At 46.7% G+C, this 15,924-nt stretch overlaps 1 protein-coding gene across 6 annotated transcripts in view; it reads left to right on the forward strand.

Annotated features, from left to right (window-relative positions):
* Window positions 1-11,988, forward strand: part of DAPK1 (death associated protein kinase 1) — a 179,047-nt gene extending 167,059 nt beyond the window's left edge. For 3 of the 6 annotated variants that reach the window (XM_028508222.2, XM_028508216.2, XM_036021806.1), the window contains exons 22-27: window positions 210-407; window positions 1,495-1,633; window positions 3,011-3,131; window positions 5,451-5,639; window positions 9,744-10,972; window positions 11,449-11,988. In XM_028508222.2, coding sequence (XP_028364023.1) covers window positions 210-407; window positions 1,495-1,633; window positions 3,011-3,131; window positions 5,451-5,639; window positions 9,744-10,972; window positions 11,449-11,482 — 1,910 coding nt within the window. In that variant the 3' untranslated portion in view covers window positions 11,483-11,988. Of the gene's footprint in view, window positions 1-209; window positions 408-1,494; window positions 1,634-3,010; window positions 3,132-5,450; window positions 5,640-9,743 lie in introns of all 6 variants that reach the window. The other 3 variants (XM_028508241.2, XM_028508230.2, XM_028508248.2) reach the window with 1 other exon arrangement.
* Window positions 11,989-15,924: the final 3,936 nt, after the last annotated feature.

Here is a 15,924-nt window from a genome sequence, read left to right on the forward strand (position 1 = left end):
GAACAGCCCTGGGGATCTTCCAGAATGACCCAGGCATACATCACAAAGATATTACAGAGGTAGCTCCGTACTTAGGTAGATGCAGAGACAAACAGACAAACGCTCTGGATGACACCATCCGGGCTGGTAACCTCTAAAGTGCTAAGGAAAACTGTGACTAAAATTTGAGGGTGGTGTTTCACAACAGTAAGCCTCATTTTTCTCTGTAGGAGTTGGCGATTTCAGTGTGTGGGAGTTCTCTGGAAATCCTGTGTACTTCTGCTCTTATGACTATTTTGCTGCAAACGATCCCACATCAATCCATGTCATCGTTTTTAGTCTAGAAGAGCCCTATGAGATCCAGCTGAATCAAGTGGTTTTCTGGCTCAGTTTCCTGAAGTCTCTTGTGCCAGTTGAAGAACCCATAGGTAAGCTGAGACGCCCCTGGGTGAGTGAGCACCCTTCCTGCTGGCCTCCCCCTCCCCCACTGGGCTGGGCTCCTATAGCCTGTGGCTGACAGCCGTGGGCACCTGCATTCCTCCTTCCTACTGGATAATTTTTGCTCTGGAAGTTCCCTGAGACTCAGCTGTTCGTTTTGTTCTTCAGGGAGTCATTTCATGCCCACATATTTCTGCCACAGAGACCCAAGTCTGAGCTATTCCTCCTTAAGGGCCAGTTCTCTCTTTCTTCCTGTACTTTAGAGCTGTGGTCACTTTTGTTGGGTGCAAGGTAGAATACCTCCTTTTATAGCTACTGCGCCTTTCCCTCTTGGGTACATATTCATAAGCAGAATGAGCTCTCCTGCATTCTGTAGTTCCATCAAAATGCAGGAAAGAAGACCATATTGACTGAATGCATTATCTTGACTTTATCCTAGAGGAGAAAATAGCATTGTTCTTTTCCTATAACAAAAGCAGCAGCTTTCTCTGGTGAAATACAAAACTCAGCAGACAATTTTTTCTTTGAAAAGCATATACATAATTAAGTAAATTGAGCCTAATTCCCCATAGAGTACCATCACTTTATTTCTTTCTCTCTGTCTCTCTCTCTTTTTTTATGGTTTCATCTTAAACACTCCCAGAAGTGGGAGGTTGTCTGTGTGGATTGCAGGAGTTTCCCTTCTGAGTCATTTCTGTGGCATTTCTGCATTCAGAGGGCTTTCTTTGGGCTTGGAAAGGGTGACCCCCTGGTCAGAGGTCAGATCCCCCTGCACCCTGGAAGCGGGCCCATTCGGAGATATATTTGAGAAGCTTCCTTGTGTTCTGTGGTTGGTTCTGGTCCATTCCTGAACAGCTTTTCTCAGGACCCAGAAAACAGGCCCATTCTGTTCATGGCAGGGCCTGGGGCCCCGGGGTCACAGAGCACAGCAGGTGCTGGGCCTTGAGGCTCTAGGCAGGTTGTATGTGCACCTGGAGGATTGCTGGGGCCTGTGGCCAGCTCAGCCCCCCTCACCTGGGGAGGAAAGGTGACTGGGAAGGAGGACCCGCTGCCGACCAGTTCTCTCTCTGCCCCCAGCCTTCGGCGGCAAGCTGAAGAACCCACTCCGAGTTGTCCTGGTGGCCACGCACGCCGACATCATGAACGTCCCCCGCCCGGCCGGCGGCGAGTTCGGATATGACAAAGACACGACACTGTTGAAAGAACTCAGAAACAGGTGAGTGTCTTTGCAAGGCCGCCGGCAGTAACACAGCCCAAGTCCTGTGAGCTCCTGGAAGGACTCAGGGAAAGTAAAGGCCTCTTTTCTGTGGTTGCCTTTTTGTTGTATTTTTCATTTTTATCAAAGCCATGAATGCACATAATAACCAATCAAGCAATAGTAAATAGCACGGGTTAAAAAGAACAGTCTTCTAGCTTTTCTTAACACCTCCTGGTCCTGCTGCAGAGAGATAACTTCTTTTAGTTGTTTTGTGTATTTTTTTTTCAGTTTATTGAGGTATAATTGAAAACACAATTGTAAGATATCTAAAGTATACACTGTGGTGATCTGATGTATGTTTACAATGTGAGAGGATTCGCCCCATCTAGACAATTAAAACATCCATCATTCATATTTCTCTCTCTCTCTCTCGGATACGAAGTTCTGCTCTCAGCAAATTCTAACTGTAAAAGACGGCGTTAGCAGCCGTGGTCACCATGGATACCTTAGATGCATGGCTCTTTCCATCATTTCAGCTTTCAGTGTTTTGGATGATTATCGCGGTGCCACTGATCAACATTTCTCACAATACGGGGTCATGAGATTCGCTGCGAGGGTCCCGACCGACTCTCTGGAGTGGGATGGAACGGAGTGCGGTGGGGGATATCGAAGTCTGTTCCACGTCAGGCAGTGCCATAAAACTTGTGTTTCACTGATAGATACAGATGTGCACACAGCCGCCCTGCAAAAAATACATACAGGGTGGGGCGAACGTAGGCTTACCGTTGTTCATGTGGTATTGTTCTCCAATAATACCATAATTAACAAATAACGCCACGAGGATGAACCCTGTTTCGGTCCTCACAGCCGTAAGCCTCTTCTGCCCTGCCCCGTATTCCTACGCGGCGTCTGTCAGCAGAAAGTTGAAACCTGCAGCTCGGCGTCCTGTGCCAGCAGCTTTGGTTCTCCTCCAGGAAAGATGGCAACCTGTAATCTTCCTGATGTGAAAAATGCGGCTCCTACTCCTATCTTTAGACCTAAGTTGTAACTTCCATACTCATCCCTCTACTCTTACTCTGTCAACTACAACAGCATCTCTTCTCTTAACTTGTGAGGTGAGCACATCAGGCCTCACCTCGCCTGCTTCATGGCAGCCGACAACTTCCCACCTGTGTCCCTGCTGTTGTATGGGCCCCGAGGTGCCCGAGGTGCTTGCCTGCGTGACTGGAAGCACGTGGGTGTCTCCAGCCTCTGCCCCAGTGTCACGTCACAGAGCCCAGCAGGCTGCATGCAGGGAGGGGGCCTCTGCAAGGTCGCCAGAACTTCCTGGCCCTTCCCAGCCTTCCCGGCCCTGCCTTGGAAACGCCCCTGACGAGGCTGCTGCTCTTCCCTTAGGTTTGGGAACGATCTGCACATTTCGAACAAGCTGTTTGTTCTGGATGCGGGGGCTTCTGGGTCTAAGGACATGAAAGTACTTCGAAATCACCTGCAGGAAATACGGAGCCAGATTGTTTCAGTGAGTATACCTAGGAAGGGCAGGAACCCTACCTGTGCCCAGCCCCTCAGGGACCCCTCGAGCGGGGTATCTTTGTCCTGCCCTCTGGTTTGGTTGTTTTCTGGGGACGCAGTGTGAGTCAGCTGCATGGACATGCTTTTGTCCTAAGAAAGAGCAGAGAAAGGAGACGGCTGCGAGGTGAAGGGGTTGGGATGGACGAAGTGGACCACTGGAGAGTGTAGGAAGTTATGACAGTTTTAGTGGCTTCTGTAAAAGTAAAATTGCTTTTGACAGATTACAAAAGCAATTCAAGACTGACTTGTGAAGGACCATATGATTTCACCTATATGTAGGATATGAAAAGAAAGCAACAAAGGATCAAACAAAATGAAGAGACAGAGTCATAGACACAACAGGAGTGGTTACCAAAGGAGACGGGAGCTGGGGGAGGAGGAGGAGGGTAAACGGGGTCAAAACTGTGGCAATGGGAAAGACTCAACTTTGGGGGTGAGCACACGATGCAATACTCAGATGATACAGAATTGAATGCTTGAAGCTTATATAATGTTATTAACCATAGTCACCCCCAATGAACGTAATACATTTTTAAAAAATACAATGGTATGGCCCTGGCTGGTGTGGCTCAGTGGGTTGAGCACTGGCCTGGAAACCGAAAGGTCACCAGTTCAATTCCCAGTCAGGGCACATGCCTGGGTTTCAGGCTGATTCCTCAGTTGAGGAGCATGTGAGAGGTAGCCAATAGATGTTTCTCTCACTGTCTTCCTCCCTCCTGTTCCCTCTCTCTAAAAAATAAAATCTTGATTTAAAAAAAAAAAAACGATGATACAAAAAGTGACGTGAAATAATTAGAAAATGCAGAAAAGTCTAAAAAAGTCACCACCATTTATTGAAAGGCATAAAGTAGTGGATGGACAAAATGGAAGGAGACTGTGTTCTTGGATGGCACGATCTTAGTAAACGTCTCACTTTCCCAAATTATATACATTGATACAGCTCCAGGTAGCATCTGAAAGGGACTGAGAGGACTGTGTTTTTAATCTTAAAATTCAAAAAGGAGCTATCACAACTGGATATAAGCCTAGAAAGAAATAAGGTTAACTCCTAATCACTGCATAGCCCAAAAATAAATTCTAGGCAGATTAAAGCTTTTAAGTGTAAAGTAAAGCACTATCTTTAATGGAAATGCAAGAGAATAGAATTTAAAATAACTTGGGACTGCTCTGGTAAACCTTTCAAATGAAGATAGAAAACCCCAGAAGTTGTCTAAGAAAATATACCTATTTGACAACATAAAAGTTAAATGTTTCTTTTCTGGCAAACAAATTCTATAAACAAAGTTACAAGGTGAGATAGACCGGGGAATTATATTCTAGATGGGTTTGACACATCCAAGGTTAGTATGCATCATATTCACAAAGTTCTCTGAAATTGGCGTGAAAAGGGCAAATGTGCCCCGGGAGCGTTTCTGCTGCCGGTACCTGTACCAATAATGGTACCGGGAGCCTGTGCCTCTCGCACGCTGCCGGCCAGACTGCTGCCTCCTGCTGCAGTGAGAGCTCCCTGCCTCCCTGACGGGACCTGCCGCTCTCCCAATGCCAGGCTCCCCCTTCAGGCATGTTTCGGCAATTTTCTGGGTCCCTCTCCTCACCCGAAGCCCGCACAAAGCCCGACCCTGGCTTTCTGATGGGGCCCCACGGAGGCCCGCCCATTCAGCAGGCGGGGAGCAGTCTGGCGGGGTCTCAGAGGAGCCCGGTCCCAGAAGCCATTGGGTAACGACGGGGAACAGTGGGCTGTGAAGGGTGCCCTGTGCCTCCCCACCAGCTGGGATCAGGGCCCAGGCGCACCAGACTACAGGACGTCCGTGACCTGGGGTGTGACATGATGCCTGCTTCTCACACACACCCTCGGCTCCTGAGGTCGGGCAGTTGGGACTGCCTTTATCCCCGGGAATTTTGCTTTTGTTTTTTGTTGTTTTGTGTTTCGTGTTGTTTTGGGGGGTTGTTTTTTGTTGTTGTTTTTTGTCCTTTGAGTAGGGAGTGGGATTTTGCTGACCTGAAAGCTATGATCCACGAGTGGACTGCCGAATGAATGATGGATGCAGTGCAGTGTGGTTTTTAATTAGAAAGGTGTGGTTGAGTCGAAGAGTCTGTAGCATAGACTAATTTACTTAACTGAGTTAAAAGATTAACTCACTTTAAGCCAATTACCAAGAATTTGTCCAAATGGAAATAGTATTTCAACAACAGTCCCCTTGAACATCCGGCCTCCCCCAGAGTCCCCACAGCTGTGAATTGACCTGTCCCGCCCTGTACGTCCTAGGTCTGCCCTCCGATGACTCACCTGTGCGAGAAAATCATCTCCACGCTGCCTTCCTGGAGGAAGCTCAACGGGCCCAACCAGCTGATGTCGCTACAGCAGTTTGTGTATGACGTGCAGGACCAGCTGAACCCCCTGGCCAGCGAGGAGGACCTCAGGTGCATTGCCCAGCAGCTCCACAGTGCCGGCGAGGTAAGGGCCCCCCTGCCACCCCTCAAGCCCCAGCAGGGGTCCCAGGGGCATCAGGTGAGGCCGGCCTCACAGACGAGTTTGGGAGATTTCCCTCTTCAGCGTTTTGGAATAGAGAAGGATGGGTATTCATTCTTCTTTGAATGCTTGGTAGAATTCACCTGTGAAGCCTTCTAGTCTTGGAATTTTATTCATTGGGGTTTTGTTTTATTTATTTATTTATTTATTTATTTGATTACTGATTGAATCAGGAAGACACAGAAAATCTGAACAGACTGACTACTAGAAACAAAATTCAGTCTTGGAAGATTGTGTTTCTAGAAATATATCCATTTATTTTAGGTTGTCAGATTTGTTGGTGTATAATTGCTCATACTATTCTCTTAACAATCCTTTTTACTTCTGTTGTGGGAGTTGTCTCTTCCCTTTTCTTTCTGGTTTTATTAATTTGGGCTCTTTGTCTTGTTTTTGCTCTTTCTCTTGTTTTTCTTGATGAATCTGGCTAACAGTTTATCTATTCTGTTTATCTCTTCACAGAACCAGCTCTTAGTTTCACTGATCTTTTCTATTGTCTTGTTTTTGGTTTTGCTTTTGTCGGGGGGGGGGGGGGGGTGTCTCTAGGTCATTTGCTTCTGCTCTGATCTTTATTATTTCCTTCCTTCTATCCACTTTGGGCTTTTTTGTTTGTTTCTAGTTTCTTTAGGTGTAAGTTCAGATTGTTTACTTGAGACTTCTCTTGTTTCTGGAGGTAGGCTTTTATTACTAGGAATTTCCCTTTTAGAACTACTTTTGCTTTGTCCCAGATTTTAGATTATTGTTTCCATTTTCATTTGGTTCAATATATTTTTTTATTTCCTCCTTGGTTTCTTCTTTAACCCATTGATTATATAGTAACCTGTTGTTTTGCCTCTACGTGTTTGTATTTTACTCTCGTTTTCTTCTTGTAATCAATTTTTAGTTTTATATGGTTGTGATCAGAGAATATGCTTGATGTGATTTCAGTCCTAAATTTACCAGGACTTGTTTTGTAGCCCAACATGTGGTCTGCCTGGAAAATGTTCCATGTGCACTTGAAAAGAATATGTATTCTGCTGATTTGGAGTGAAATATGCTGTAAATATCTGTTAACCCATATGATCTAATGTGTCATTTAAGGCCACTCTTTCTTTGTTGATTTCTTTCTGGGTGGCCTCTGCATTGAGATAAGTGGGTTGTTACAATTCCCCTACTAGTATTGTAACGCTGTTGATCTCTCCCTTAAGTCTGTTAAGATTTGTTTTATGTATTTGGATTCTCCTATGTTCGGTGCCTAGATGTTCACAGATGTTACCATCCTCTTGTTGGATTGATCCCGTTATTATTATGTAATGCCCGTCTTCATCTCTTGTCCCAGTCTTTGTTTCAAAGCCCATTTTATTTGATATAAGTATTGCTACCCCAGCTTTTTTTTTCATTTCCCTTTGCATGAAATATCTCCTTCTACCCATTCATTTTCATTCTTTGTGCATCTTTTGATCTGAAGTCAGTCTCTTGTAGGCAGAATATGCACGAGTCTTGTTTTTTATCTATTCAGCCACCCTATGTTTTTTGATTAGAGCATTTAGTGCATTTACATTTAAAGTAATTATGGATAGGTATGTATTTATTGCTATTTTATTAATTGTTTTCTGGTTGTTTTTTTAGTTCTCTGTTTCTTCTCCTCTTGTTTTCTTTTCTTTTTTTCAACTTTATTTAATTTTTTTAGAGAGAGGGGAAGGAAGGGAGAAAGAGAGGGAGATAAATATTGATGTGTGAGAGAAACACTGATCAGCTGCCTCCCGCACGCCCCCAGCCAGGGACCAACCGCAACCCAGGCATGTGCCCCCACCGGAATCGAACCACAACCCATTGCGCCACACCAGCCAGGGTGCTCTCTTTTAAGTTGATGCGCATTGAAGTTTGAACACATTATAGAAGCATTACATTTGTTACTCACCCACCCCAGTTATGTTTTTCACATATTTTATATCTTATGTGTGTATGTTCCTTAATTTGTTACTATGGTTACACATGCTCCTTCTACTTTTGTCTTTTGCCCTTTATACTGGCTTTAGAATTAGTTGACCCACTACATTTATTAAATAGTTGCCTTAATCAGTGAGATTTCTTTTTCCTTTCCTGCATTTTCTTATTTTTAGTTTTGGCCTTTTTCTCCTAGAGAAGTCCTTTTAAATTCCTTGTAATGCTGGTCTAGTGGCAATGAGCTCCTCTAACTTTTGCTTGTCTGGGAAACTCTCTCTCCTTCAGTTCTGAGGGACAACCTTGCTGGGTGAAGTTCTCTTCACTGTAGGCTTTCCCTTGTATCACGTTGAGTGTATCATGCCAGTCCCTTCTAGCCTGCAGAGTTGCTGATGAAAAATCAGCTGATAGTCTCATGGAAGATCCCTCGTACGTTACTAGCAGCTTTTAAGATTCTCTCCTTATCTTCAACTTTTAGTATTTTTAATTTTGATGTGACTTGGCGTGGGCCTATTAGCGTTCATCTTGTTTGGGACTCTCTGTGTTTCCTGGACTTGGATGTCTGTTTCCTTCACCAGGTTGGTGAAGTTTTCAGCCATTATTTCTCTCTTTTTTTTTTTTTTGGCGGGGGAGAGGGGGGACAGGCAGTGAAGAGGGTGAATTTTTTTTTATTGACCAGCCATTATTTCTTTTTTCCCCCAAGATTTTATTTATTTATTTATTTACTTTTAGAGAGGGGGGAAGGAGAGAACAAGAGAGGGAGAGAAACATCAGTGTGTGGTTGCTACTCAAGTGTACCCTACTGGGGACCTGGCCTGAAGCCCAGGCATATGCCCTGACTGGGAATTGAACAGGCGACCCTTTGATTCACAGGCCGGCACTCAGTCCACTGAGCCACACCAGCCAGGGCACCAACTTTTGCTTTTTAAAGAAACAAATGTGACTGGTAAAGCCAAGGTCCTCTCTGACCATCACCTCTGATTTCATTTCTCGCTCCCCCATGCTAAGGCTAATCACTGTCGTGGTGGCATGTCTTTGCAGAACTTTCTTATGTATGTATGTATGTATGTTAAAAATTTACAGTGTAGTATAACATTCTAAATCTTTTTTTGAAAATTGCAAGCCTTCAGAAGAGTTAAGAGAATAGTACAACAAATCCTCATATACTCTGCACTTAAATTAACCAGTTGTCTACATTTTGCTGCATTTGCTTTTATCCCTCTCTTCTGTTTATTTTCTTTCTTACTTTGCAAACATCATGACATTTCACCCCTAAATAATTTAGCCTGTATCGCCCAAAGAGAGGACATTTTCCCACATAACCTCACTATAATTAACTATCACACTCTGGACACATAGTATTGATATAATACTACTATTGCATATATAGTCCTTACTCAGATGTTTGCCACTTATGCCAATAATTTTTGTATAGCTCTTTTTACTTATGTATTTTTTGGGATAGAATCCAGTCAAAAATCATTCATTCTGTTTGGCTATCTGCCATTTCTCACCTTTTTTTTGTTTTTTTTATTTTTTCATTGCACTGACCTTTCCCCACCCCCACCTCCCTTAATTTACCCCAGTAGAACCTCACAGGGTCTTTTTGTTTTTTGTTTTTTGTGGGTTTTTTTTTACCTGCTTCTGAATTTTTTGACCTGCTTCTTCTGAGCTGGAGAGGGTTTTGTTTTTTTTTTTTAATTGTTTGTTTTGATTGACTTTGGAGAGGGTGGGGGAGAGAACCACCCATCAGCCATCCCACCCACCCAGGCCCTGACTGGCTGACCCTTGCACTGCGCCCTGACTGGGGACTGAACCCAAACCCTGGCCTATCAGGATGACACTCCCACCCACTGAGTAACTGGCCAGGGCTACGCTGACCATTTTTAAACATCTGTGGTCTTTTCAAAATTTCTCTCATAACCTTCTCAAGCTGGTTTTCCTGCATGGTCATTGATGTTTGAGACCCAGCCGCATGAGTGCTCGGGGTCACTCCTTGCTGCGTCTGCTCAGACTCTGTCACCGCACGGGCCCTTCTGTGCTCTGAGCGGCTTGTGCCTCTGTTCACTTAGGTTTCTGTATGTGACCTCTCGTTGTCCCCTCTGGCAGATCAACATCATGCAGAGTGAAACAGTCCAGGACGTGCTGCTCCTGGACCCCCGCTGGCTCTGCACCAGCGTCCTTGGGAAGCTGCTGTCCGTGGAGACCCCACGGGCCCTGCACCATTACCGGGGCCGCTACACCGTGGAGGACATCCAGCGCCTGGTGCCCGACAGTGACGTGGAAGAGCTGCTGCAGATTCTGGATGCCATGGACATCTGCGCCCGGGACCTGAGCAATGGGACCATGGTGGACATCCCCGCCCTGATCAAGACAGACAATCTCCACCGCTCCTGGGCGGATGAGGAGGACGAGGTGATGGTCTACGGCGGTGTTCGCATTGTCCCCGTGGAGCACCTCACCCCCTTCCCATGTGGCATCTTTCACAAGGTCCAGGTGAACCTGTGCCGGTGGATCCACCAACAGAGCGCCGAGGGAGACGCAGACATTCGCCTGTGGGTGAGCGGCTGCAAGATAGCCAACCGCGGGGCCGAGCTGCTGGTGCTGCTGGTCAACCACGGCCAGGGCATCGAGGTCCAGGTCCGCGGGCTGGAGACGGAAAAGATCAAGTGCTGCCTCCTGCTGGACTCAGTGTGCAGCACCATCGAGAATGTCATGGCCACCACACTGCCAGGACTGTTGACTGTGAAGCACTACCTGAGCCCCCAGCAGCTGAGGGAGCACCATGAGCCCGTCATGATCTACCAGCCACGTGACTTCTTCCGGGCGCAGACCCTGAAGGAGACCTCACTGACTAATACCATGGGTGGGTACAAGGAAAGCTTCAGCAGCATCATGTGCTTCGGGTGTCATGACATCTACTCACAGGCCAGCCTAGGCATGGATATCCATGCATCAGATCTGAACCTCCTGACCCGGAGGAAACTCAGTCGGCTGCTGGACCCGCCCGATCCTATGGGGAAGGACTGGTGCCTTCTCGCCATGAACTTGGGCCTCCCTGACCTTGTGGCAAAGTACAACACCAATAATGGGACTCCCAAGGAGTTCCTCCCCAGCCCAGTCCATGCCCTGCTTCGGGAATGGACCTCCTACCCCGATAGCACAGTTGGCATCCTTATGTCCAAACTGCGGGAGCTGGGGCGCCGGGATGCGGCAGACTTTCTACTGAAGGCATCCTCTGTGTTCAAAATCAACCTCGATGGCAATGGCCAGGAGGCCTATGCCTCAAGCTGCAACAGCGGCACATCTTATAATTCCATTAGCTCGGTCGTGTCCAGGTGAGGGCAGCTTTGGCTTGGGCAGGGTGTCTTCAGACTGCAGAAGCAAGGGGGATGTAGCCCCCATATTTCCCATCAGAGATTCCGGGTGCGTCCCTTCCTGTGCCCACGTACTGGAGGACGCCCCCCTCCCTCCCACTGCGCCTGTTTCTCTGCTACTCCCTCCCTCCCTCTCACACATTCCATCGTGAGTGAATGGTCTTCCTAGCTTAAGAGCTGACCATATCTCTTCCTTTGGCCATTTGAAAAGCTAGCATCCCTCCTCTCCGTGTTCTGGACTCCGCCTCTCAGCCTCTAGTACCTTGCTTCTTACTGATAATTTTATTGGAGCTCCTTACTTTTCAGTGAAAATTTTTTAACTATTAGATCGATTGTCCTTTAAATAAAAAGCGCACACCTATCCAAAATGTGCATTTCTTAAAGTCTTTTCTTTGGTTATACATCATGTCCTCAGCTTATCTTTTTTATATTTATAGGAAAACCCCTCATGTATGGACTCCCACTGTATGATTTATAAATAGACAATATGTGAGTGCCTTTTGCAGACGAGGGTGTGTTTGAGATCATCCAAGTCAGCCAGGAGCTGTCACGAAGGAAACGCTCCCTCTCTGTCCCTTGCTGTATGCTGATCATCGCCAGAGGTGCTTCACCCTGAGGTGTGTCCCCCCTACCGGCAATTTTGTGTTTTATTTGGCAAGGAAAGGGGAGAAAGGAATCCTCCTCTAGAGCGATTTCATGGCCAGTGTTGTTGCTGCGACGAGACACGTGTTCGTTAGCCTTTGTTTTAAACGTCAGTGTGAACGAACGTCCGTCCACCGGGAGACGCCAGACCGTCACGCTTCCTCAGTCCCTCCATCTCAGGTAGAAGACCGACACAGCCGCAGGGCTCTGAAGACCCGTGTGCGAGTGCAAAGCCCGTGACTCATGAGCCGTGGCAGTCCGTTGTCATTCGTGCATAGCAGATGGCGTCCCACGTTGAGATCCTGTTTGATCACTTCCTGTACTTGAAGTCTAAACAAGAAAATAAAGGAAGCAAGTTTCCTTGCAGTGATTTTAAATTGTGACAGAGTTTTACACTCATATGAGGGAACACGTCCTAATTCTCCTGTCCTGAGAAGCATGTAATTTTAATGTTATATCATATGTATATATATATATGCAGTATGTATATACATATATATTAATACAAGTATTTTTACTTAATCTATAAAATGTAGTTAAAAAGTCATTTGTTTTTCTTTTGTTGCTTTTTTTCCTTTTTTAAAAAAAAATAAACTATATTGCTTGTTGCATTAGTTTCTTGGTCTTTAATTCAAAAGGAATTCTTTGTTTTTGTTTTTGGGTTTTTTTGCTTTGTCTTTCCTCACCACACTACGCATGGTGGGGCAGACCACTCTGACAGTGGGGAATCCAGAAACTCCCTGAACCTAAACTCCCGGGTACGAAACACCACCTAGTTTATTTAGGTGCTTAAATATGACTCAAATTGGGAATGGTTTGGGGAAGAAAAAGGAGCCCAGATGATTTTCACATTTATTCTCACTTGAACAAAAAGCAGTTCCTTCATTTTCCCCTGGGTGAACCAAAGAGACAAGTGGAATCCTGTAGTCCCAGCCATGGGGAAACAGGGAGTCTTCTGTTTTGACGCGGAGGTGGAGGGAAGGGCGCCGCCCTGCAGGAGCAGGGGAAACCTGCTGCCAAAGACACGTGACTTCCTGCCCTTCTTCAAAGATGGACCAGACAGAAACTCTGCGTTTGACTTGCATGGTAAGACACAAAAGCTCTAAGTGACAAAACCTATATTTAGTAAAACCTCAGGACTGCTTTTTAAAAAATGGGCAAAAAAAAAAAAATGATTGGAAGGAAGAAGACTAGTCCTGCAAATAGAAGGGTTGCTGATTCGATTCCTGGTCAGGGCACGTGCCTAGGTGGCAGGTTCCAACGACAGGACATGTACTAGAGGCAACCAATCCATGTTTCTCTCTCACATCGATGTTTCCTCTCCTTTTTCTCCTTTCCTTCCCCTCTCTAAAAATAAATAACATCTTTTTTTTTCCACTGGAAGAAGATTAAAATAATTAACAATGATTTTCTCTGTGTTGATGGGAATGCAACTCATTTCTGTTTTGCCCAAATGGTCCACAATAAACATGATTTACTTTTATAAATGAGAAAAAAAAGATTAACAGAATTAAATGAAAAGCTCCACACAGACATGCCTAGAAAGGATGGCACAACCTGAAACTGGTTGCCTTAGGAGTGTGGAGCCCCCTTTTCTTGTGTCAATGCCCTCCTGAGTGCCAACTTCACACCCTCTTACTTTGAGAGCACTTTACAACTCAGGGACATAGCACCGAGCAGTTTGAACCAGAGGCGAGAGGTTTGCTTCTGGGAGCATCTGTGTGTGAAGCCCCAGGGAAGGATTCTGACTGGTCCAGCTTGCTTCCCTGGGCCATTCCTCTGCAAAACATGGTTGGGGATACAGAGTTACGTGATTGGCCTTGTCCCTGGGGCCCTGGGTGGATGTTGGGAAAGGACCATTTTCCCCCAATGAAAGGTGTTGTGTTAACAGGGGAAGGGGCAGAGGGAAAATGCTAAGCAAATAATTGCAAAGAACTGTACTAGCCTTCCTACTTTTGTTTCATGCAGGTGCTGGGTCGGGCACCTGTTGATAATGTAATGGGGCCACCTGGGCCATGTTGAAGCCATCTTAGGAATCATTACAACCCAAATTAGAAAAGGGTACGGACCCCTGAGTTCACTGTCCCATCCTGGGAAATGCCATGTGGGAGGCATTTCAGGAGGCCATGAAGTCTGGTCAGACTGAAACTGTCTGGCAAAGCCTCCTGAAGGAGGGGAGATACCAGACCACACCTCCTGTGGCCATGCAGCAGGAGATAGCACAGGAAGAACTCTGAGGCTGCACTGCTGTTGCTGGCCAGCATCCAGCGTCCTGGTTGCCAGGTGATGCCTTTTAGCTCTTAAGTAGGACAGATAGTAAACCAAGGCAGGGAGGAGGATGGAGACATGTCTCATCTGTTGACCCAGAAGTCGTGAGCCTGATCTCATAAGACTGCCAGGCATTCCAAACAACAGAAGCAAAACTGATGAGACAGGGGGAGGGGAGAGTCCTGGAGACTGGGCTTCTGTAACAATCTTACGAAGGCTTCCAGGGGTCCTGAACATCCCAAGGCCTAGAAAGTGGGAGGGGAGTCCTTGGACTTCTATGTACCATTCCCACTCTCCGGGAAGGAACCCCCACACAAACCTATGTTTGGGTAGTCACATCATCCCCAGGGTAAGCTGGCACCACCTTTACCCACCAATCAGTATGAAACCCCCTCACCCCATCCTGCCAACTATATAAGTCCTCAGAACGAATGAGCTGATGCATCATGCCACCTGGCCTCTGGCCAACCGGGACTCTGGCCATCTTGCTTTTGCCATGCTTGCACTTGCTACCCCTGCTCTTGCCTTTCTCCTGCACCTTCGCAAGGCCCAGTCTCTTCCATTAGAACTACCACTGATACACCTGTTTGCACACTAATAGACTTGCTGTGCTGTAATTCTTTACTGCTTCCACAAGAAGAGCCAGGTTTCTCCGGTTAACACCCTCAAGGAGAATCAAAATGTGTAAGTTTCTTAGGAGCCAGAAATAAAAGCCTTTCATGGGACCCTTTTTCTTAGAGCTGCTATGAGATGTGCTTAGGTGACATGTTTCTCATCCCCTCTGCGCTGTAGCCACCCTTAGGTACAAAGTCCCACTTTGGGCTGCCCTGTGTACCCGAGGTCTCCGTGTGGACAGCAGCATCCCGGGGATCCTGAGCCTCTGTGGCGTGAGCTGGAGGGCATTTCTGGGAGTTCTGATTGGTTATGAAATCTGAATTCCACACGTTCGTAGGTAAATCAGAACTCTAGGAATTCTGGTGGTCTTGGAGAGGGGGTTACAGTGACAACTGCAGAATATCCTGAGTGATAGAGCTACATTCGACCCATCGATGTCCAGACAACACATGCGTCTGCGGACACGAAAGGGGTTCTGCAGAAAGTAACCGCACAGGGTGATCTGGGCGTAAATCCTAAACGGGCCGGTCATGGTGGGTGATGATGCCCCAGGCCTCGAACTTCTCTAGTAAAAGGTTTCTGAGCCAGCCTGCATACTGTTCTTGTTCATCTAGGTTAACACACCTCAAAACGCCAGAGGAATCTTCTTTCTTAGAGGGTTTTGTTAACTGTCCTGTATTCCAATCCTCACCTTGCTTTCTCCTACTTTAATCTTCCTTAAGTTCCCTTTCTAATTCAAACACAACAGAAAAAAATTGTCATAGGAAGCATTTTTCTCAGTCTGCTGAGATCTTGTTTCCAGGTGTATCCTCTGTTTGGCTCAAATAAACTTTTATAAAAATTTCCTACAGGTTTGGACATCTCATATCTGTCCTGCATTTGTTACTTTTTTGAGACTTGCAGGCCCCCGATGGACTTTCTCTCAGTCGCAGGGCCACAGACAGCAGCGCTGTGCCCCCTGAGAGAGCAGGGACGTCAGCTCCCGGGAGAAGGAAACACATTTGGGAGATTTTCCCCATGCTGGTCAGAACCCAGCATCCTCTGAGATGATGGGACCCCCGAGAGATTCTAAAGGACTAGGGCCCGTGGGCTGTAAGAAAGAGCAGTGTTTACCTCCTAGCAGCCCTTTTGAAGAAGCCGGGCCCTGGCTGAGGAGGGACCTTGACATAGAGGTTGGAGGCTTTGGGCCAAGAAGGCAGCCCTGAACCGAGGGAGCCGAGAGAACAAGAGGAGCAGCCTCCCCGCGAGGCCACTGCCTCTGTGCTGAGGGCAGCGGGGGCGGCCCGTTGGGTGGAGAGAACCTTCCGTCACTGAGCCCCTGGCCCATGTCTCTCCAAGCACCAGCTGGAGGGCGTTGCTGCACGTGGTAATATTTCCTAATAAGCCAG

The sequence above is a fragment of the Phyllostomus discolor genome, chromosome 3 (genome assembly GCF_004126475.2).
Source record: "Phyllostomus discolor isolate MPI-MPIP mPhyDis1 chromosome 3, mPhyDis1.pri.v3, whole genome shotgun sequence".
In the NCBI taxonomy this organism is placed as follows: Eukaryota; Metazoa; Chordata; class Mammalia; order Chiroptera; family Phyllostomidae; genus Phyllostomus; species Phyllostomus discolor.